At 40.7% G+C, this 22,611-nt stretch overlaps 2 protein-coding genes across 4 annotated transcripts in view; one reads left to right on the forward strand and one right to left on the reverse strand.

The window, feature by feature from the left end:
- SYNPO2 (synaptopodin 2) overlaps nucleotides 1-22,611 on the reverse strand; it is a 97,018-nt gene that overhangs the window by 31,610 nt on the left and 42,797 nt on the right. Inside the window, exon 2 of the mRNA XM_009674861.2 lies at nucleotides 1,492-1,643. Within this exon, the coding sequence (XP_009673156.1) occupies nucleotides 1,492-1,643 (152 nt within the window). The remainder of the gene's footprint in view (nucleotides 1-1,491; nucleotides 1,644-22,611) is intronic.
- SEC24D (SEC24 homolog D, COPII coat complex component) overlaps nucleotides 22,173-22,611 on the forward strand; it is a 113,461-nt gene continuing 113,022 nt past the window's right edge. For 2 of the 3 annotated variants that reach the window (XM_068941724.1, XM_068941731.1), the window contains exon 1: nucleotides 22,299-22,320. The gene's annotated coding sequence lies outside the window, so the exon portion shown is untranslated. Of the gene's footprint in view, nucleotides 22,321-22,611 lie in introns of all 3 variants that reach the window. The other variant, XM_068941730.1, reaches the window with a different exon arrangement.

Genomic DNA, 22,611 nt, shown 5'->3' on the forward strand with positions numbered 1-22,611 from the left:
CTAGTAGTCATGTCAAGAAGCATGAGAACGTAGATATCACGTGAGGAAGATACTCTTGCTGAACCAGAGTAGTGCAAAAGGTAAGCTGTAATCCTCAGCCATCACCATTCCCCTGAAGTCATTACATTGGTCAGTTACCCAGCCCAAGACGACATGCACAGATAGGGCACGCAGAACATGCCTATTATAAATAAAATGAATGTTCCTTCAGAGCCTCTTGTCCTGAAGGCAGATAATAACTTCAAGTTGCTGGACACATTAGGACAGTTCCTTAGCACACATTGCAGAACACACAGAGGAACTTCATTTGCTCTTTCAGAAGTCCCTGGTAAGCACAGGCAAATGCCTTTTTTGCACCAGAATTCTTCCAGAGGTCCTTTCAGCTTTTCCAGTGACACTGCTCTGTTAACTGTTGGGAAGAGAGCTGAGTCCTGCCCCCTTCTGTCCTGCTACTCCTGCCTGTGGGAGAGCAAATACAGGGAATTGCAGTAGCTCCAGAGGGAGCTGTAATTCCTTCTACAGAATAAGAAAGTCTCTGGTCTTTTCTTCTTTTTCTCACCCATTCTGGAGGCAATTCAGAGTTGATCTTGTCTGAATTCACAAATTCACATTTGGAGAGAATGTGCTTTCAGAAAATTATTCTGGTTTTGGCCCCACTTAACTACTGGTGGTTCAGAACTCCAAGATAGCATCTATTACACTGATCACAGTTACAAAACAGTCATTAGAATGGACTGACATATGCAGTGAGCAGTAATGCTGGCTTGGTCATAAATTTACACGAAGGTTCTCTACTGTAAGAAACTGGAAGCATTTTCAAAGGAAAATGTAACTCACTGTCACTAGCTTATAAATGGAGAGCCTGAGACTCAGCTGTAAGTGACTTGCCCCACCTCATCTAGTGAGGTGATAACAGATACGGAAATAGAATTCATGGTTTCCAGACCCTCTCCCCCTTCTGACTACTAACACATTCTGCCACCCAAGAAGACCATTTGCCGTGTCATCATCAGGGCATATCTGTGCAACACGCTTTCTCCATCTATGCAGCCCATGCTTTTTGTAAGCCTCACTTCCATATCTACAGAGGATAGCAACACTTGGCTACTTCAAAGGGTTGGAAGGAATAGTTAAACTCAAGGCTCTGCAGCTCTCAAATATCATGCTAGTCAGTACCTTGTAAGTATCTAAGATACTTAATAATAAAATTGTTGCATTTGGAGACTGTAGCCTTAATTCTGTGCCTGAACTGTGCTGTTTGAATTATATGCCTTAATTCCTTTCGATCAAATGCTCTATCTTCTCTCCCTTTTTCATACAGGCAAGCAGACTGCCAGTCTTACAGGCAAGCAGACTGCCCATCTTACAGACATAAACAAGAGGTTTATGTATAAACAGTATAGGTCTATAAAATAAGTGCATTCAACACCCACATTTTCTACTCAGTTCACCAAACAGAATTGCACTAAAGCATTCTGAGCATTCCTGTACCTCTTGATAAGCATCTGCAGGACGTCAGTCAAGCTTTCCATCAGAACGATAACTTCGGCATAGGTTAAGTCTCCACAGGGTTTACCATTGATAGACACCACCTCATCCCCCTCACAGAGTCCAGCCTTAGCTGCTTTGCTCTTGCTGCGAACCTACAGTGAGTGAAAAACAAATCCAAAATGGCACAGTTAATTTGAATACAATGGCAATCATGTCCCCAACTTGTTTTATCTGTACCAAAAAAATGGTCAATATTATTGATTGTTTCCAAATCCCTAGTAACACAAACCAAGAATTTGTCCCATATGAGGAGAATACTCCTGTTCTGGTCAATAATAACAAATACAAAAACTTCTCCTGTACTGAGCTTGTAAGCTAGACATCCTACGGGCTGGAAATGTTTTTGAAAAAGGGAGGCGTGGAAGTTTAGGACAACAATCAGTCAATCCAAGTTTAGCAGAATGGCAAAAAAATCTTATTAGCTTCTCCCACAGGTTACCAAAGTTGAAATCTAGGCCAAGACATTAAAAGAAGAGTGTATAAAGTTAGGCTTCTCTGGGAAGAATGTCATACCTGCATGCCGTTAGAGCTGTAGGTATACAGATTTCTCATGTACTGGACATTTTTCCTTAGATGCCCAACTGTAGGGTCAGGTGCCAAACTATAAACATCTGAATAGTTGGAGGTCCTAAATCCACCTTATGTCATCTAAATAAGTGCTGTGATTTATGAAAGTTAGTCCATGCCTGTTAGGGTTTAAGCCCCCACTTTAAGTACTCATTCAAGAACCTATGTGGCTTCATTTTTGCCGTTTCAGTCCTTTTTCCACTGACAGCATGGTATGACTTATCATAGTCATTGTATAACAAACTCTAGGCAGCTTTAACACCACTCAAGGTATGCCATATAGTTGACTGCTATTTTTAAAGTACATATTTGGCAAACAGCACGTTATATTAACCAGGATGCTTGCGGGAGTCTATTTTAGAACTACACATACACATAAAAGGGTTGTCCTTGGGTTCATCACTCTGAATCTTCTATCTGTTGGTGTGAGTCCTTTGGCCTTATATTATATCCCATTTGTAAGGCTAATACATTATCCTTACTAATCCTTATTGCGTTTTCTTTGAATTTGTTATAGAAATAGTACAGTCCCACCGCATTCACAGCAGCAGTCAGTCCTCGCTGTCTCCAGCAGAGCTAGTTCTGATGTATACTGGACTGAGGGTGAAATAGTCCCACTGACTCATGGAATTACCCCCTTATACTGTGGGGCCCCTGGACTGGTACCTAGGAGGCATTTCTGGAGGCAATTTTGGAAAGTTTCTTGAAGTCAGAATGGTATGTGGAAGAATAAAGAATGAGACTGCAAAGGTTCTTCTGTGGTGGGGCCATTTATTTTTGTGGTTTCAATGTATGAATACCCATATGTCATATTATAGCTTTCTGAGCAGTGAGGAAACAGAAGCCTGGTGCGTACAGAAGCCAGTGAGCTACCTTGCAGAGGACTTAACATTTACAAATATGGAGTGGTATGCTGCTCTGTTTATCTTCCCTTAGGCAAGAGCATAAACATCCTTGTACTTTGGGAAGAAATGACGGTTTAGACAGTGTTTAGAAGGTTTTACTTCATACATGAGCTAGGATTTGGGTTTTTGTTACTATTTTTTGAAATAGGAGGGTATGCTATTAAAATTGCACAAAGCATTTTAGGCCTGAACGTGAGTATTTATTATGGGTGCTAGGAACAATTTAGAGTGACCCTTTTTTAAAAATGTGTAAACAGTAATTGTAGCAACATGTAAACTCTGAAACTGTGTAGCATGATACCTAGGATGTGAGAGGAGCTCGTTTCTATTTCTTTATTGAATGTCTGAGAATTCAGGGTCAGTTCTGTCGTGCGTTACCGTTTTAACTGTCTCAGGAGAACAACTGTTACCCGTTCCATAACTTTTTAATATGAAAAAAGCAAAAGGATTTTTTATTGTACCATGGTAGTAAGTCTACATCATTTGCTAGCCAGCTCAACTTGTCTCATGAGTTTTTTAAATCAGCCTCCTTGGCAGCATTGGAAGAAGATAGGCAAGGACATTGTATTTCCCTTTAGCGTTCTTGAGCCTCAAGCCGTAATCAGGGAGCCCAGGGAGGCTTCTGCTGAACTGCTCCACCATAACCTGTCCTGCTCAGCGAGGGCTGCTGTGCTGCCTTGCAAATTACTGAAACCGGACAAGTTGTGAGATGTTTGGACCTTTGTGGAAAAACTCAGCCCCTGCGTAACTGGTCACGCATGAAAGAAATTGCTGTAAGTCACTGTACCTCATTCTCTGGTAGCATTTTAGTGCATATGTACATTCAGGCAAACCTTCTATCAGTATTTTATATCCAGAGTTATGCATATAGGTCAAGCCTTTAAAATGATTTTGTCATCACAAGTTCACACTGCACATCCTGTATCTATTAATGGTTCTCCTGACTATATGTCGGCCTTTTTTCCAGCCTCCCCCAGATTTGAACGCTGGCCTTGTAAAATCACCTCAGCATTATCCTCTCTTTGATGTTTGCATTGAGGGGAAAAAGGAGAGAGCGCTGACAAAGACAGAATGAGCGAGGAATTAGAGGGAAAAGAAGTAACTAATGACCGTCAGGTGAGGCACAGGTTTCTTACAGTGTAAACATAAACCATTATCATGTGTATTCCTCTAACCTCAGGATATCACCTGGTTACTCAGCAATATGTAGACTGACTTTCCAGACAAGCTGTAATTTTTTCTGGTTTTGTTTATTTCTCTTCATGGAAAACCCACAAAAGTAGAAAAATATTTTGCTTATGTAAACCAAAATTTTCAAACTCCTGAAAAAAAATTGTGGAAAGCAGGATCTTCCTGATGAAATATTTGTTTAATGGACAATTTTCTCTCAAAGGAAGTTTTGGCAGAAAGCCTTTGACCACTGCACTAAGAAACAAAAGATGCCTTTGTTAGCACAAAAATAATATGGTCACACAGTGAGAAACTTTTATCTGGTTCTCAGGAACTTTACGCAAGTGACATATGGACATCAAGCAGAAAAGACTCTTCCCAAAGCAGTGATTCGTGTTGTGTCACGGTGCAGCCCAGGCTTTCCCACTTATATGTTTCTCCTTTCTCCTTTGGACTGAAATTTTCTTTGGGAGGAAAAATATTATTTCCCTTGCAGTTTCTAAAGGGGAGCTCACTGCTAGAAAAATACATTCTGTTCATAAGATTTTTTTACCGCTAGCAATTCTGGTATAGCACAGTTAAGCTGAGCCTGTAGCATTTGTGCTGAACCTGTCCAGGCACCAGCTGCTCCTGGGGAACGTTCTAGCGCTTAGGGGTCCATTGTCCCTGTACTGCCTGCGTTGCTCTTCTGCTCCCCGCTCAGTTAGGACTCGTCTTTTCTTTACTCAGGTTACTTATCAGGCACTGGTTAGTGTGCCGCCTCTTTCTTCTAATCACAAAATTTTCCAGTGTTATGTTGATTGAAATACTTGCTCTGGATTTCAAAAGATTTAAGGCGATTCACTGTACATGGTGTATTAGCATTGCAGCAGTGCTGGCCTGTCTTAGTCAATGCTGTACATGTTCTGCTCATAGGGAACTTCAGTTTTCTGAACGTTTGACATTAGTATAGTAGTTATATATAAATAGTTTTACATAACACTGACAACATTATTGGGGTTATTCTGATCCAGTTGGTATAATATCCTCTTTTTGAGCTCACTCTGTTGCTAGAGGGTTTGTAGAGCAAGGCTGCATTACTTGGACGATTTACCTGAGGTACCTTATTTCCTTTCTGTTCCTGACTACTGCGAGGGGAATTGCTCCCATGTCTTGAATTTTCTATTAGAAGAAATGCCCCATACCGCTTTAAAAAGTCAAGTGCTGAACAATTTCTCCTATTCACAGAGAGGTTAGTCTTGGGGGGAACGTCCTTTGTGAGAAACCTCACCTGACTGTTGTTCTGGGGGGGGGGGGGGGGAGAGGGAGGAGGAGGGAGGAGGCCTACCCCCCCCCCCCCAGCTGTGCAGCAGCAGCCCCACACAGCAGAAGACCACAGGAGGCTGAGGGAGGCCTCCTTTTCCCCTCACCTTGCAGCTGATTGCAGGCAGCTGTTGCAGCAGGTGACTAGGCTTGGCCAGGGGCTCATCAGGAGAGTCTTTAAAGGTTTGGGCTGGAAGCTGAGGGGATGAGGTGCAGGGAAGGTGAGCTTTTGGTTTTCGGGAGGTTTGTGTAATGTGAGATTACTAGGCTGAGAGTCTGATAAACAGAGCGAATGGATTTCTCTCTTTTCCTTTTCCCTGATGGAGAAGGAACTGAGGTACCTGGTAGTGCAAGAAAGGAGCAGAGCACTAAGTGTGGGGCCCTCTGAGGTGGCGTGTGAGTCTCAGTGCTGTGGTGGTGAGAGGTCATGTCCTGGAGGCACAGGTATGTGGGGGGAAAAAGCATAGCATAATAAATTACTGTGGGTCTGTGGTAGCTTTAGGGTGCTGTTGGGGTAGCTATGGGTGTCAGCAGTAGATAGTGATTTCAGTCAATCCTTCATTTAGTGAAGAGTGGATAAGCTAAGTAAATGCACTGAGGCTGTGCCCAGATTTGTGTAGAGCGAAGGAGGGGTTTTGTGAAGAAAACTACTGCTGAGGGCCCAGCCTTTGTGCCATATATGTTTACTTTAAAGTAGTTCTAGTCCTTTTCTGTGACCTGAAAACCCCTTGCTGGGTAGATTTTATAAGATGAGCTCCTTTGCTTTCATCTAAAAGCAGTTCTGTTTGTGTGATTCCAGACTGTTCCATTATATAAACTGGTATGCCTAAGTGAGGATAACAGGTAAACTTGCTTCAGAAAATGTAATCCTGATGAAGCTAAATGCTAAAGTAGATGCACCTGTTACTTGTTGTGGGCTAGAAGCACATGCAGAGACAGCAACTGGGGCTCAGCTTACCAGCTGACTGTCTCGGTTGTGCATCTGAGCCCCATAGTATGCAGATCAGAGAGCTGAGATATGTTGAACCTGGTAACAAGTTCATTGGGTTGTGGCTTAATGTGGCAAATGTACTCTATGACACTCTGCAGTCTGGGTCTTCCAGCTGCCCAGATGAAGAAATTAATGGGAATGTTTCATAGTGTTGCTTTTACCAGTGCATTTGGGAAAGAGGATGTATATCTTAGTGTTTTTCTGCTGCGCTGCTGAGAGTACACACCTGGATCTGGGAAATGCTTCTAAGTGTAGCTATGTTTCAGATGTAGCCCTGCTGAGCCTTTGCACTGGCTGAGAAAACTAGCCATCTGAGCATCAGCATAACCCATTTAGCCTAATCCTTTTTTTCTTAAAAAAAGATTCTGTGGCTTAAAAAAATGCATGTTCTCAATTCAAAGCAGGCTTTCCAAACCTTCAGTTGCTTCCAACTGTTTTCTAATCCTTTTCCAATTTGTTGAATAGCTTTTAGAAAATAGACAACAGAAAATGCTGACAAAGGATGTAGTGGAAGTATGCCTCCCTGCTACTTAGGGTCCCTTGCTCATACACATAAGAGTAGCTTCTTTCACTGAGGGGTCACTTCTAGAAGATCCTGTTCAGTTGAACATCCTGCCTGATTGCTGAAGCTTCTTCAGAACTGCTGTATGGGTCTCAGGCTTGAAGCCTGTGCCAGTGAACCCCCGTTTACAGACATGTAGGTCTTCCATAAAGCCACTGTTTAAAGTGATAGCATTGATTCTTTGATGGCTGGCCTTACGTTTAGTTATGATGAATCATATGTTGCCCAAAATAGCACAACTTAGCTGGCAGTCAGGGCTTCTGTAGGTCAGTTGCCTGTCTTCATTGTATTTATGGCTTTAATTAGGTCACTGGTGGATTTTACCAGTGGTGACTTTGTATTTTCTTCTAGACTTCTGATTTTAAAAATGAATAACCAAGGGTATGTCCTTGTTAAGCACAGTTCAACTACTGTTATGCCCCTGTTGAAAACTTCCCGTTTAAGGTTGTTATTTTCTAAGACCTACTGATTAGCCAGCTTTTCAAACTGTGTCTTCTGTTGCAGCAGCAAACAGTGCCCTTAGATGTCTTGCAGAGCAGAATGAATTCAGAACAGCATTCAAGAAATATCTGTTAAGTAGATCCTTTTTACAAAAATAATAATTAATCTCAATCTTGTGATTACAAACAACCCTTATTCTGTATAGTCTCTTCAATCTCACCTTGACCCAATAGTATTGCTTTGTTTAAATGTGTCAGGTGTTGAGGTGTTCTAAATTCTTCCTTACGAAAATTGTGACTATTTTTTCTTAGAAAAAATAATCTGCCTAGACCTTCTCATCAAGCAGAAGTTATGTAATAAATCTTTCAATCTACAAGCAAGTTCTGTCTTCTTGCCACATTGCAGGATTTTCTGCAGTTAACATCAAGATTTTTAATACAATCTCTGTGCTGGTATCTTCTGGCTGATAACTGAGTAACTGTTAGTGGCTTTTTAGTAATGAGTAGGTTTCTAAAAAAAAAAAAAAGGCTTCCCCCCCCCAAAAAAAAAAAAGTTATAACATATGATTCTTATGGTGGTTTGAGGCAGCAATATGCAGCTAACTGGTAAGTATGGGTAAAACTTCCCACTTCATGTCTGTGTGTTCTGTTTCACACCTGTAGGCACAAGTTTGAGTTTTATCTGTTTGTATTGAGCACTCTTTCTGGAGAATGGGATATCTTGTGAATGAAGTGACTGTTACAAGAGTTTTAGTCTTCCAGAAATACCGATTCTTTTACTGTTGGAAATGTATAGGTCTAAAGTTAGAACAGAATGTCTGCTTTTGAGATAATGACTGTTCTACTGTATGTTCAGGGAGATAAAAAGAGGAAAGAAGCAGTGATAACAGGTTTAAGGATATGGTCAGAACACATATTGAGTATGTGGGAAAGCAGAGTGGAAGATGGGGGCAGGGGTAGTAGTGTGGACAAAGACACTGCCTTTTCTTTGTTTTTACCAGTATTAAAGCAGCAAGATTTTGGTGTGTTCTTCTTAGTAAATAATACTTTCCCTAAAAGAAACAGCTTATAATGCTAACAAATCTTGGCACTCTGGATCCACATCTGATGTTTCTGAATCAGAAACTTTTTCCAGATACAGCCTGACAGATTCATTCCAGCTTGAACAGAAGGGTAAACTTAGGTTAAAAAACAAAGTTAAGTGAACAGTGTTCCAGAAATAATAAGGAAGTAATTTGACTTGAATATAAACTGGTCTTTTCTGTAAAAGAACATATTGAACTATGAGAAATCTACTTCAATCTTCAAGAGATTCAAAATCAAAGCAAATAAACTTGTGTGCAGCTTGCTGACAAAATGGCAAGTCCACTACTACCAGTCTACTACTTGTGCAAGCGGCAAAACTGGGCTCCACATACCTAAGTACAATATAGGTAAGCCTTTAATAGTAACAGTACTACTAGCTGACAGGCTTCATTTAAATATATTCTGTAAATATAAATAAGCTAATACAATTGATAGTTTGATAGCATTAGCTTGCATTTTCCAGAAGCTGGTTCTCGTTGATTGTTTAGCTACGTGTTCATCGTAAAGTTCAGGGTCAGGGATCAAAGATCAGTGTTCCCTGTACACAGTATTTAAAAAATGGCATTCATTTCTTCTATAATAAGCCCTACAGCAAAGGCAGAGGCTAGCTAATGTATTTAAATATATTATGAAGTTATCTTATCTGTTGCTCTAACAGAATTAATGTGCAATGCTTTGTTATGAGCAGGAAGCAGAAGTACTGAGTAGCCCAACTGTTAGCATGTTAGTGCTTTTATTAGTGTGTAATTAGAGAATTAAAAATGAAACTCAAACTGTGATGAACCCAATTCATTTGATTATAAGTCATAGGTCTAGGGCCTTGTTTTTTCAATGTTTATGCACATAGGAGTCCTTTACACAAGTATAAGTAGCCTTCAGTTGGCAGATAAAAACCTCTTTTAGATAAAAACCTCTATACAGTAAGTTAAGCCTACAGATTCGGGTTTTTCGGGGAACTTTGCAGATCCTTTAAGTAGTTCAGACTCGAGGCTGGTAAACACTCTTCTTGCTATAGTCAAAATCCTGAGTTCCAGCTCTCAATTTAATGCATGTCAGCATTTGCCAGAGCTCTTCAGGTCGGAGTGCCAAGCCTTCTGCTGAAAATGTCCTGAACCATTCCAGGCAGGTGTGGCAGGGTGTGAAATATTTCATAGTCTACATAATCAGCAGTGATGACACTGACAAACTCGGCACTTTTTTTTTCCACTCAGGTTTACAATGAGAACACCTAAATGCATTTCCATCGTGACGCTTTCTTGCCTATCCCCAAGGTTTGCCTTCCATCAGTAGATTTTTTTCATTAATAGGAGAGGTCTGCAAATCACAAGTTCATATCGTAGTAGGCTGTATAAACTGATAAAAAGAATGCAAGCTCCTTCAGGAAAAAGGAATATATTTCTTCTTTGCATAGACTTAATATAGATATTAGTGCCCATGCAAAAATTCAAATATGAATTCTCTGTTTCCAGGCAATGATATACTTTGGTAATTTGTGCAAAATGAATATAAACAGGGTTGAAGTTTGCCAATTTATACTGTTTTTAATTAAAACTGGTTATTCCTAATTTATTATGATTGTTACCCCTTCCTATTTGAAGTTTATCATGAGCTTGCAAACATTCAATTGCAACTCATTAACTCTTACAGTGGGACTTGCAGATAACTAAAGTTAATGTTTGCAGTTTCGAACTTGGAGTATTGACTTCAGGCTCTTCAGGAAAATAGGCCATGACTATGCATATATGCACAAGTGCTGTTGTTCTTCTAGTGAACATTACCAAAGTACAAGTGTGGTGCCATATCTGCAGTTCCTTCTTCCTTCTCCTTTGGGACTGTATCACGGTCTTCATAATATGGGGATGTTTTTTACTTCTCGCTAAGCCTGTGCATTACTTTCTTGGTTACATTTCTTAATTGTTAATGCATTAGAGCATAATTTTAGGGGGTTATTTAAGGAAATTATTCTGAAATGTCTTGAAAAAAATGTATGCTTAATAGATGACTATGTAGTTGCATCAGGTTTGATTTAGCAAAAAATTCAGCCAGTGGCATAAGCACATTTGTTACCTTCCCAGTCCTTAGTCTACCCCATCCATCTCTAAAGCTGTCAACATATAAAATGGTATTTATAGTTTTCAATGCCTGTGTTTGGTCAGTGCTGTCTGTAAAGAAACTACCCATATCCAGCTTTAAATCAAGACCTCTGTAAGCAGAGACTTGTCATTCAGCCCTGTAGATTCCGATTCATTAAAGGAATCGAGGCCTTTGCTGGAATAACTCCATGAAGGATGCTTTGGCCCGTATCATGACTGGGAAGTCGAGTCACAAATGCAACTGGTAGGCGGAATGTTTAAAATATTGAGGGAATCTGAAGAAACAAAGTGGCGGGTGGGGGGGGGGAGAAGGGGGATGGGAACTAGACCACTTGTTTTAACAGTTAATAAAGTTGAAGTTAGCATGTACTTGTGTGTTGTTAATGTCTATATGAAAATGCCATGCAGCTCTTGAGCTCACTCTGGGTTTTCAGTCTCATCAAACTGGTGCCTATGCAGCGCAGTTTATTATGCATTATATGTACACCTATACAGCAGACTGCTGGTATGCAGTTAACATGCAACACTTGTTTTAACTGCAGCATAACAATGCTGTCTTTAACACGAGAGAAAGTCTTCCCAGCTATTATCTTGTCATCTCTTCTAACTACTTTGAGCAGTGTTTCAAGTACATCAACTAAATTTGCCTGAAATTCATCACTTCAGTATTGCGTTCTTGAAGGTCATTGTGACACAGGCAAGCTAGTTTCCTTCAGCTTCAGTCACCATAAAAGACAGCCTGTCTGTTCAGATAGGGCAGATTCAGCTGCAGTGAGATCTGCCCACTCCCTAGCTCGTCCAGTTGGGCATGTGCTAAGGAGCCTTGTTCCGAGAGCATGTTAGATGCTAAAGCTGGAGTGCTGTCTTTAGATGTTGTAAATTGGCCAATTTTCTAAATTTTGCCTTATTTAAGTCATTGTCGTGTGACTTGGAGCATAGGTAGAATTTGCACAGTAAGGCTATTAAAATATCTGTTAATTAACTGGAAGGAACAAAGATACTTCTAAACCATCTCTTGAATGCTCTTCCTCAGAGGAAGCTTTGGATAATGGAGTATCCTGGGTTTGCAAGGTAATCACAGAAATATTTCCTGTCACCAAATTTTTTCCAATAGCAGGGTATTGATACTGAGAATCTGGCAGTTTGAACGTGCTCTTTTCTGCTTTTAGCTGTAAGGGAAAGCTCCCAGACTCACCCACTTACGTAGAGTTGGCTTTCATGCCTGTCTGTGGAGTGAGTTATCTTTCTATCATGGGTTTTAGAATGAGTAAGTAAAACAACAGGGAGAGCAAAGAAGAAGGGAGTTGATGTGTTCAGACACGTTTTTGTTACTTGCTGTTCTTAGTCTCTGACATAATTCTCCAACTGCTGGATAAAATCTAAAAAGTCTTTCCAGGAGGTGAGGTAGGAGATTGCTATTTGAGTTCATGGGAGTGCTGCCATAGATTTCTGATGATAATCTTGATGATAAAGTTGAACAGTGATATAATGCTCTACTACTCTGGAGCAAAACATGCGATATAGGAGGTTAAACTGGATGAAGTGAAGGTACTCCAACTTTAAAACCAATTAATCTAGCTGACTGAAAAGGTTCTCGGTTCACTTACTAAGCAACAGCTAAAGCAAAACTTTAATCATGGTTTACTCATAAAAGTTCATGGGGCATTCTTGCAGAGTGGTGGTGGTACCCATTGGATTGTTGGTTTGCCTGTTTAACTCTGTCCCCAGTCGGTCCTCCTGTTGCACTGGGTGTGCAAAAATACACTTCTCGAGTGCAATAGTTCAATTTGCTAACTGTTGTCTCCTCCTTCCCATAATATGAGATGAATATATATATACAGGTTCAATTCTCTTCCTGGTTTATTTGAAAAGTGCAGAAGAATCTATTTCTCTGACACAGCTTCTTATACAGACTGTCATGGGAGGGTTGAAGAACATGTTCTGCCATTTATATATTGACAGAGTACTTGTGCTATTTGGAACCAGGGAGCAGACTGATCTTGGTGAAAAGAAAAGCTTGCTCAAATTCCCAAAAGCTGTGCTTAATGTACTAGTGTATCATCTTGCTAGTAGTTGTGTTTCTCTGGCAGAAATCCAAAGCTAGCAACTGACGAAAGGATGAGATAATGACCTTAGAAATACTGATCTGGTATGCTGGCAACATAGCAAATTTCCCAATAGTGAGCTCTGGTACAGCATGTTGAAGTCTTACTCATTTTGCACAGCACTTAGTGCATAACCAGTCTATGGATTACCATCTTTTTTTATTAGGTGATTTTTTTGGGGATGCGCTAGTGCATGCTTGTAGTTGATTCATCAAAACTAAAACACTTTTTTACTAGTGCTGCTTGTGACTTGATGAATGTGTGACAAAGAAAGGAATGTTTCTGCTGCTGCCTCTCTATGGCGTGGCTGTGGCTTGTCTGCTCTATTTCCATTCCGTCTTTTTTTTTGCCCTGCTTGAATGGTGACTGGTTCTATGCTTCCTAACAAACTTAGATTTCTTCATGAATGTTGTAGCTACATTCTCATTCCCCCTTCCCCCACCTTTTTTTTTTTCTTTTGTGCAGAGAGGAGTAATTGAATTGTTATTGCTACTTTGAGACTCAAAAAATAAGCATTATTGAGTGCTTTAGTACACAGGTAACATGAAGAGCCTTTTACTTTCAGCTAGCTTATGGCCTGGTGAAAAGAATTTTTATGACAGTCAGGGTTAAGGGAGGATAAAATGGCCTAATACAGACCAGACATAGATACTCCTATATTAATTGCTAATGAACAGCTGGCAACAGTGGAAGTACTACAATAGATGGCGCTTGTGGTAAGTATGTCCTAGCTAACCTTGGTCAGAACTCGTCATGGATACAAACAGCGGTACTGCTGTGTACTTGCACTGTTAACATGATCTCTAGACCATGCACTTGAGACCATTTCTAGTAGAAAAAGCAGTACTATCATTCTACCGAAATTGCAATCAAAAGGCAGGTCGATGGAAGGTAAAAAGCAATATTGCCACCTGAAAAGGAGTATCTTCTAGTGGTACTAGGATATTACTTAATACTAGAATATATATACACTATTGCAACGAGAACAACTTCTGTAGCCCAGACACGTGGCTGCTGGTGGAAGAACACAAAGTATGTGAGAGGCAACTAGAACTTAAAGCTATATCAAACCTGGAAGTTCTTTGCTTGAAAGGGCAGTCTCGGTTGAGGGGAGGAAAAAAAAAAAACTTTTCCAATTTCCCCGTAATTGGGAGGGGGGAAGGGAGAAATGGTAAAATGTTTTTTTTCCTGTGTAACTGAGAAATACATGATAGAACTCTTTTAGTTGTTTCTGTTAAGTCTATATCACATCATGCAGTACCGTAATGCAAAGATGCATGAACTAGCTGCAGAGCTAAAAGTGGAATAGCTGTATGAGAAGGATGCTGAACAGGCATGCCTGAACCCTGCCAGCAACTGCCATCCTCTAGGAAGAGTTGTGGTCCCCTGGAGGCAAATGGGGGAAAAAAAATAGGAGGCAGCAACTGAGGGTGGAGTGCTGGAGTCAGTTGCTAGTTGCTAGAATATATTCATATGGCTTTAACTGTAGACTGGAACAAGAGGAATATATACTGTTAAGTGGTTTAGGAATGAGCTGGTTTAAATTTCTCGGGCAAAAACTGTGGTGCAAAGGCAAGTCCCTTAGAAAAAGCATGTTACAGCAACATGATTACAAGTTTGCTTGACAAAGTTAATCTTGTTGGGGAGAGCTCAAATATGCAATCCTGTATTGAGATCTCTCCCGTAGCCATTAATTGCATATTCCCAATTCTCTGAATCACCATACTGGTTGTTTTATTAATTTAGTCAGAGCTGATACCGGAGTGTATAATTACTTGTGTTTATCCTTTTAAAACATTGGCCCAACACTAGATTCCCCCCACCCCCTCCAGGCCTGTGGAACTTAGCACCATGTTCTGACTTAATGACAATCAACATGAGCTATCCGGAGGCCTATTCAGAGAGCTTTCACAACTTCTGAATGTAATTTAAAAAAGAGCAAAAGTTCTGACTGCTTTTGCAGCAATTAAACAGATCTTCCTGTGCAAAATGGGCTGCTGTGGAGGCTGACTTTATTCAGTTATTGGCTACATGTGACAGTGTGGAGCCAAGGTTCCAGATGCAGATCAGAAATGGAAGAATAGCCTGGATTTTGGTATTTTTGCTGTGATGAGTAATAACATCAGGCCACCAATGAGCGCCGTTCTTGGAGTGGGTTAATGCTAGCCAAGGCCTAGGGCCTGATGTGAAGTCAGTAAACGTGCTTACTGATTCCACCTTTCAGTAGTGGAGACTAGGTTATTGGGAGGAAGAATTAGTGGATCCAAGCTATGCTATTTTCATTCATAGCTAAATGCTGTGCAATCAGTTAGGATAAAACTTTCTAGCTTATTTCTCTGTTGGAAGTGGGATGGGCACAGCCCTCTGTGTTGGTTATAGGCTCTTAAGGTGAAGCTACAACTGGCACTAGCACGGATACGGAGGTCAGTGCTGAGAGGCCAGATTGTTGTCCCTGCTTAAGGCAGAGTTGGTGCCAAATTAAGGACTTGTTTGGTTTGAGTGCTTCTAATTTGAGGGCAAATTGCAGGTTTCAGTCCCACTTACTGCTTCAAACTTACTCCTGTAATTCCGGGCAAAGGAGAAAGCAAAGCAGTGTTCACACAGAGCAAACTTAGCCATTGTGAAATGGTCTTAATGTCTTAATAGGGAGGTCCTTGCTTTGTGCAGACTACTCTCTGAGCTTCAGTGAAGTTTGGACTCACCTCAGGAGACCTGAGGCTGGCTTGGGAGTTTCAGCTGCAATTAGTTTTCCTCTACCTCAAATACATAAACTAAGCTACGTAAACTAGGATTAACTAATTGCTGAGAATAAGCTTATGAATGAGGTTTGAGGTGGATTTGCAAGCACCAGCTGTGCCTGGTTATAAAGCATGCATAGCTATTAGGCTAGGTTTGATCATTTGTGGTCTTCTGCTAGGAAAATGTTCTGGCTGACCTTTGGCACAGACCTGAGCAATATTAAAATATGTATTACGCCAGGAACATCCTTGGAAGCCTCAGACCACTTTTTGCATCTTCCTTGCTGTTGTCAAGCTGGTAAGGAAAGAAGATGCATAGTCTGAATGGCTCAGTGCTTTGATGTGCTTCAGACTGAGTCATACTGACCCAGGATGCTATGCTGTAGCTGAGGAGCACCTAGAGTCCAGCACTCCTCACTCTCTTGTTTGACTTTTCTGGTCAACATATAGATTAAAATACTCAATTAGGGGGGGAGGGAAAGGAAAAAGTAGAGGGAGGTTGTCATGCTGATCTATAAGGACATCCAGCTGTTCTGTAAGGACAAAGTGAGGTTAAACTGGAGTTATCAGTCACATTAATATGATTGCCTAGATGGGCCCTATCTATCTATTTCTAAAATACCCCTGTAGAAACGATCTGCTCTGGTTTCTCTACTTACATCTTAGACCTCAGTTCAATCTCAGCTGGCAGTTGCCCAGTCAGGAAACAGCTGGGCCAGGCACTGCGCGTACAGCTTTGTATGTGCAGTGGTAGTGATGGGAGACCTTATTCAAGTTTGGGTATTGGGAGAGGCGAGGGGGACAAGTAGAGAGAGTAGGGAGGGTGGATACTCATTACAAATCCAGATAAGAGACAGCACATTTGATCCTTAGTGCAAAACTGGTCCAGTGATAGTTAAAATCCTTATCCAGTCTCCTCAGCCCATTGCCAGAAATGGTATTGTTTATGACAATCCCCTAACATTATGTCATGCATTTGCAAATATACAAGCATGGCATATGGTCATCTGTCCAAAAGGAACAGCAAAGGCAGTGTGAAAAACAAATGTGTTCTTATAGGTTTCTGTTTCACTGGGGGCTGTAGCTATCGCTGTCAATGATGTCAAGGTTATACTGAAATGTGTGCCCAGTGATGTATTTCTTGCTACTTGCCTCACTGGCTAGGCAGCAGTGCAGTCAACACCAGAAGGATTGTGAAGAGGTAACAAGTTCTGCCTCACTGCCAATGAAGAAAGCAGTGTCACAGTGTTTGTAAGAGCCTTCTGTTCATGCAGTGCTCAGCACAACTGGGCCAGATCTCAAATTCCAGGGTAGAAGGGGCTTTGGGGACTGCATTCAGTTTGTTCAAAGAAACCCAATAACATGAGCAGCTGGTGAAGGCAGCATCTAGATAATACACTTTAAACAATTACAATACTATGCATAAGTTCAGTGGTGAATGCCTGCTCTTAAAAGGAAAACACAAAGCTCCAAGTCACTGGAGAAGTGTGAATCAAACACTATCTCCAACTCAGCTGAGAGCTTAATACAGGGAACTGAGTTCCGGCTGCTGTTATCTGCGGTCATCTGTAGCTGGACTGTTCAGTTAAACACTGTTACAGACTGCATAAAAGGGTCCTCTGTGAAAGCTGCTAGCTTTATTTGCTTGGATTTCACATTAAACCTCATGCTGTTGTAATCTCTTGAGCTATTTTTCTCACTTTTCAAAGTAACTCAGGCTTGAGCTTTTCTGCTTCCCTCAAAAATTGTCTACTAGCAAATTTCAGTATTTCCCATCTCACTGTTTTGCCCACTATTCCCTAATGTTTCTCCACTCTGATTCTTCATATCTTAGCCAAATATTTTTTCCATTAAACTCTCTAATGGCGCTAGCCATGCAATAGTATTTCAGACAAAACTTTCCAAGACTCCCTTTAAGAGAAACAGCAACAAAAAACATGAGAATTTAGTTGTCAGTATTCTAATTTACTTAGCATCTTTCCCAATTAGAGTGTGATGTTTTCAAAAAACCTTTCAAAACTGAAGTCACTAACAGTCGTAGTGCTGAGAACAGAGAGCCCTGAAAAGTAGGGTGGATATTATGTGGATGCTGATAGAGAGGTTCGCATAGCTGCTCTGCAGTGTCATCTACCTGCTGTACTGGACAGCTCCTTTTTTTGTGACTCATCAGGAGATTCGGGTGCTCCTTGGCCTCAGATCTCCCTGACAGCTCAAATAAAGCTGGCCAGGAAAGAAAGCAGCAGTGCTGCCTTGGAGGGTGGATGGACGCTCAGTGTGAGCATGCCTACCCAGAGAGGTCAATGCCCTGCTTCTGGTTGGCACCCCTCTGTTGGGAGACAAGGTTTCTGTGCTTGTGCTGGAGGCCCTGATGAAGAAGCAAACAGTAAGTGGATATCCTGAGAAGATGTTTCTGAAGTCTCCGGGGAACTAGGAGACAGAGCTATTCTCACTGTGGACTTTACCACTTGCCTGATAACATCATTGAGCAAGTTATTTAGACCTATGCTCTTAATTGAACAATTAAAGCCCATAACCTGGCGTGGAGACTTCTTTATCTGAGTCTTAATTCTTTTCAGGCTTAGAGTATGTTCAGAATTCACCAGGGTTTAATCTGATTAAGCTTTAAAAAGATCATAGCTGAACTGATATGAATCCTCATATAAAAATCTTCCCTTAAGTACACAAAACAATCATAATATAAATAGATGTAAGCATGTCCCTACTGCCTATTGCAGAGATTTACTTTGACATCCCCTCAGTCAACTGTGAAACCTTTCTTGTGCAGGTGGTTCCTGAACCAATTTGTCAGTTGTGCATGTTTCGTAGGATTGACATGGAGATTAGTATTTGTGAGCTGCTTTTCAATGTTTAAATGAAATACTATGTAAGGCTATATATCAGAATTTCACTATGGGACCAACTAGGCTAAAAACGCAGTATCTTGAAAGCAGAGCATGAAACTTGCAGTGGAACTGAGGACTGAAAGGTAGTCTACCTTTCTTTGCAAGGTAGACTAGAATCATGCACCCTTTCCTTACGGTTGTAAAGGGCAGTACTCACTTGTAAATTTAGGAATGACAGCACTTTCAATTTCCTGTTAAATATGCTACTGGGGAATATTACAATAATGGAAGAATAACATCTTTTAGCATGGCAAATGTTTAGTTGTAGTGAGAGAAATGCTATTTTATTTGGACTGTAACTGGAAGCTAAGCCAGACGTCTAGCTCCTGTGTCTGTAGGCCACCTGTGGCTGTTGTCTTAGCATAGTCATGTCTGAGCAAGCCTGACATGGGTGCTGAGCTCTATTTAATGCTCACGGATTTAGCTTTCTGAGGAATTGGACCTATTTGTAGTCTCCAATCCGGCATGCTGGCTTTTTCTCTCTCAGACTTTAGTAAGAGTGGGTAGTAAGCATCTTTGAAAACTGGAACAAGAAGATTTGGTCACCTTCCCTTTCTTTGTATTCCTGAGGGGAATGTGTGCGAGAGAACTGGAAAAACTGTTAGGCTGATGTGCCAGATTTGTTTGCTTTTTTCATCTGTTCTTCTGTCCTCAGTGCAAGTGCTGGGTTTAACTCAAGGGTATCTTGCCCAATCAGGCAGCATAGGAAAGGTTGGCAGTTGTGTACTAGAGCGGGGGGGGGGGGAAGAAAGGGTGTTATTTTTGCAGAGCTGTAAATCCAGCACCTTTTGCCAATGCTGTATTTTTTTTTTAATTACTTGCTTCTAAGAAGCTATTGCTGCAATAGCACTGGCTGCAAATAAAATCTCGCTCAAAGTTCATGACAGGACAGGTCATGCATTTTGCACATTTATGGGACACTTCTGAAGGAATTAGAGTGTACTTTCCAAAAAAACTTCAGTCTGAAATGCAACAGTTTCCATGCTGCCTGGCGCTTCAATGTCAAAGAGACTTCTATTTTTAGACAGAGATTCTACTTAAAGAGCTATATAAGGCTGTGCTGGGGAGATCGTTACTTGGTGGTGGTGGTTTCTTGTGGGTGGGTTTGGGGGTTTTTATATTTTCTTTTTTGTATTAAGATATGGGAATGCTTGTTGTTTGGTGGGGGAGAACAAAGACCTGATTCTTCTGTGTGAAACTGGAAAACCCAAGGATATTCTGATTCTAGTCAATGTTTTGGGGGGGGGGGAAGGAACTGAGATCAGAATTAAAGACCTAGTATTTGGTTTTGAAAAGTATTCTGATTTCTCTCTTAAGCTATTGAAACAATTGCTGTAGTCATTAAAAATATCAGAAAGGCGCTTATCAAAACTGATGATGCAAGAGGGAAGGTGTGGTTCCAAGTACAGTCTGCTGACAAAAGACAACTTACTGTGCAAACAGGTAACAACACTAGGAAAAAACAGTGACTTACCTTCATATCTAAAACAATCAAAGATAAAGTAGTCAGGCTAAGAATAGTAGTCACAGTTAATGGCAGAAGAAAGCTGCAGTATCTGAAATGCTGGCTTTTAGCATGGCTCACTGCAGAACTTTTTTCTGAGACCCATTGTTTCATCATGTAGACTCATCCAGCAAACAATTTTGTAATCATTAATCCCTAATTTGTATAAATAGACAAGAAAGTGTGAACATAATTGATTAAAACTGTCCTCAACTTTCTCAGTGTTATTTCTATTGCTGTTTTAAGAAAACTCTTTGGATTTGTTGAATAATTTGCCTGTAAAAAGAGGGAACCTTTCAGGTTTGGTAGAGCTCTTTCAGAGGCAGCTCAGGTAACACTGGTTTTAGCAGCCATTGCCAAGGTTAGCACAGCAGTTGAGGCCAGTATGGTTCTGATTGAGTGAGGACTAGATGAGATAACTGAGCTAAGTTAAGGACGTTGGTTCATTTTTTTGCTAGAGTCTGAAGCAGTTCCCAAGATGAATTCTAAATGGAGGTGGGACTGAACTGGTTCTGCTCTTAACTTGGTTTTATGCCTTTGTTTTGCCATTGTCTAGCTAATTATGATGTAACCTGTTCAGCTTCAGGCACATAAAATTATGAAGAGCGAGACTATCTGAAGTAGCAGTGAAAAAACATAGTAACTGGAAGTGCTGTCTGTGTTCCAGTAACATAAGGAAAAAGAGCAGTCATGTGGCACGCAGAGGACAGGCTAAATCAGGACTAGCTGGCGGCAAAGCAGGAGCATAGACAGCAATTAATGAGTAGCCTGAACTAGGGAAATTCCTTCATCCACCCAATACACTGAGCTGTGAGCAGCAGGAGGAGCAACGCTGCCTGCTGCTTTGGCATTTGCTATTTAGAAGTACAGTTATTGATACTGGAGTGTGTTTTTAGAGCCCTTAATATACACCTGCTTTTAATAATAGCCAAGGACTAATATGCATCAGAAGCAGTTGAAGTATATTGGGGAAGTACTGCTCTGGCCAAACTAATGTGCATATGAGTACCTCTGCAATCTTGCTGGTGAAATCAGCTTTATATAGTAACTCTTTTGCTTTTGAATATTGGGCAGGAACAGAATAATAGCATGGCACTACTTACGTTTTGAGGTAATTTTGTCTGTGTGTGTGTGTCTAAGTAAATCAGTTAGCTAAAGAGAAGTGGTTAACAAGTCTTCACATTTTTAAGTAAAGCAACACTGCCCCTTAGTGGCAGAATTTTAGGCCACTCTGGAAAGTCATGCATGTTTAAGTGCTTTTTTTAGCGCAAATATGCTAGAACAGTGTAGTATTACTTTATCACCAGAGCATCTAGGCGCTATAGACGTGAGCTATAATAATTCCCAGGGAATTACAGTAACTTTAAAATATTAACCTCCATGAATTTGAGGAGCCCAGTCATAACTGCAGTATGGTTCTGTTGAAGTCCTATCGCAATGTCATGTTCGTTCTTGGAGTAGCTTGGCAAAACCAGTTCCTCATCCCTCCCAGTCCGTCTAGAAGCACCTAACTCTGCTTTGAGCTGAAACTTTCTTCTCCCTGTTTCCTCTGAAGTGCCTCTATACCTTTCCATGCCTCACTGAGAAAGCACACAAGGAATCTTTCCATTGCAGCTCCTTCTTTCTTCCTAAATGTCATCTGTACTGCTGGCTTGCTCTGCAGCAAAGAAGTGTTCCTAATTTGATCCGCTTCCCAGCTGTCTCAGACAGGAATCCCAGGCTCCCTCTCCCCAGTTCCTGAACGGTTTCCTTCTGGAACTAAACAAATCTCTGCGGTCTTCCTAATGAGTAGTTGGTTAAGCTTATAAGGATTAATTTACGTTCTTTTGAACCAGACGTTCACGTGGCAGTGAATGTTGTACTTCTCCTTTTAATTAATAAAAATAGTCGTTTTATGTTATGAAGACATTTGTTAATGTTGTACATGGGGTCCATCAGCTGTCTTAATGTGTAGCTAGTGTATATATGCATGCTCTGTGCTTACTGTCTTCATTTTTTTCCGTTATGCAGTGGAAGATTAGAACTGATGACTGCTAAATAAAAATTTTCACTTCATGGATGATAACTGTTAATTAACTATAACACTATTACACAGTGTTTCCATTTGTAAAATGTAAATACAAATGCCGTAATATCATATGGATGCCTGTTCCAAAGTAGTAACAAAGGACTACAATTACAAAGCCAACTTGTTTGGGCTGGAGAAAGGGTAGTCCTGACTGAGTGTTAAGTTCTCTTCCTGTTTGCTTTACAGCAGAGTATATGAACTTGCATCACTCAAAAGCTTCTTTTTTTGCTTAAGCTGAGTATGAGGGAGAGAGAGTTGAAATAGAGCTGGAAATCAAGGGGACAAGAAACTTCAGACCTGAACTTTCAGCCATCATTGAACAAACCTCTAAAATGGTGAGTGCAAACCTTGCAGGATACTTATTTGATCATTCAAATAGGTCTTCCCTTCCAATTTTTTTGCAAATACTTATTGATTTTTTTTAACTGCCAAGCATGACTGACTGCACAGGGTTTTTTTTTCCTTACTCTGGTTGTTTTTTCATGAGCCTCTGCGTAATTCTGTTTTTGGTGCGTGATGTTTTCTAGTCATGTAGACAATAACTTACTATGAAAATTAAAAGGAAATAAGTATTTAAAGGATGTAATGAGGGAGGTGGAAACCTAAGCTGCTGCTCTTTAAGACTC

The sequence above is a fragment of the Struthio camelus genome, chromosome 4 (assembly GCF_040807025.1).
Source record: "Struthio camelus isolate bStrCam1 chromosome 4, bStrCam1.hap1, whole genome shotgun sequence".
Classification (NCBI taxonomy): Eukaryota; Metazoa; Chordata; class Aves; order Struthioniformes; family Struthionidae; genus Struthio; species Struthio camelus.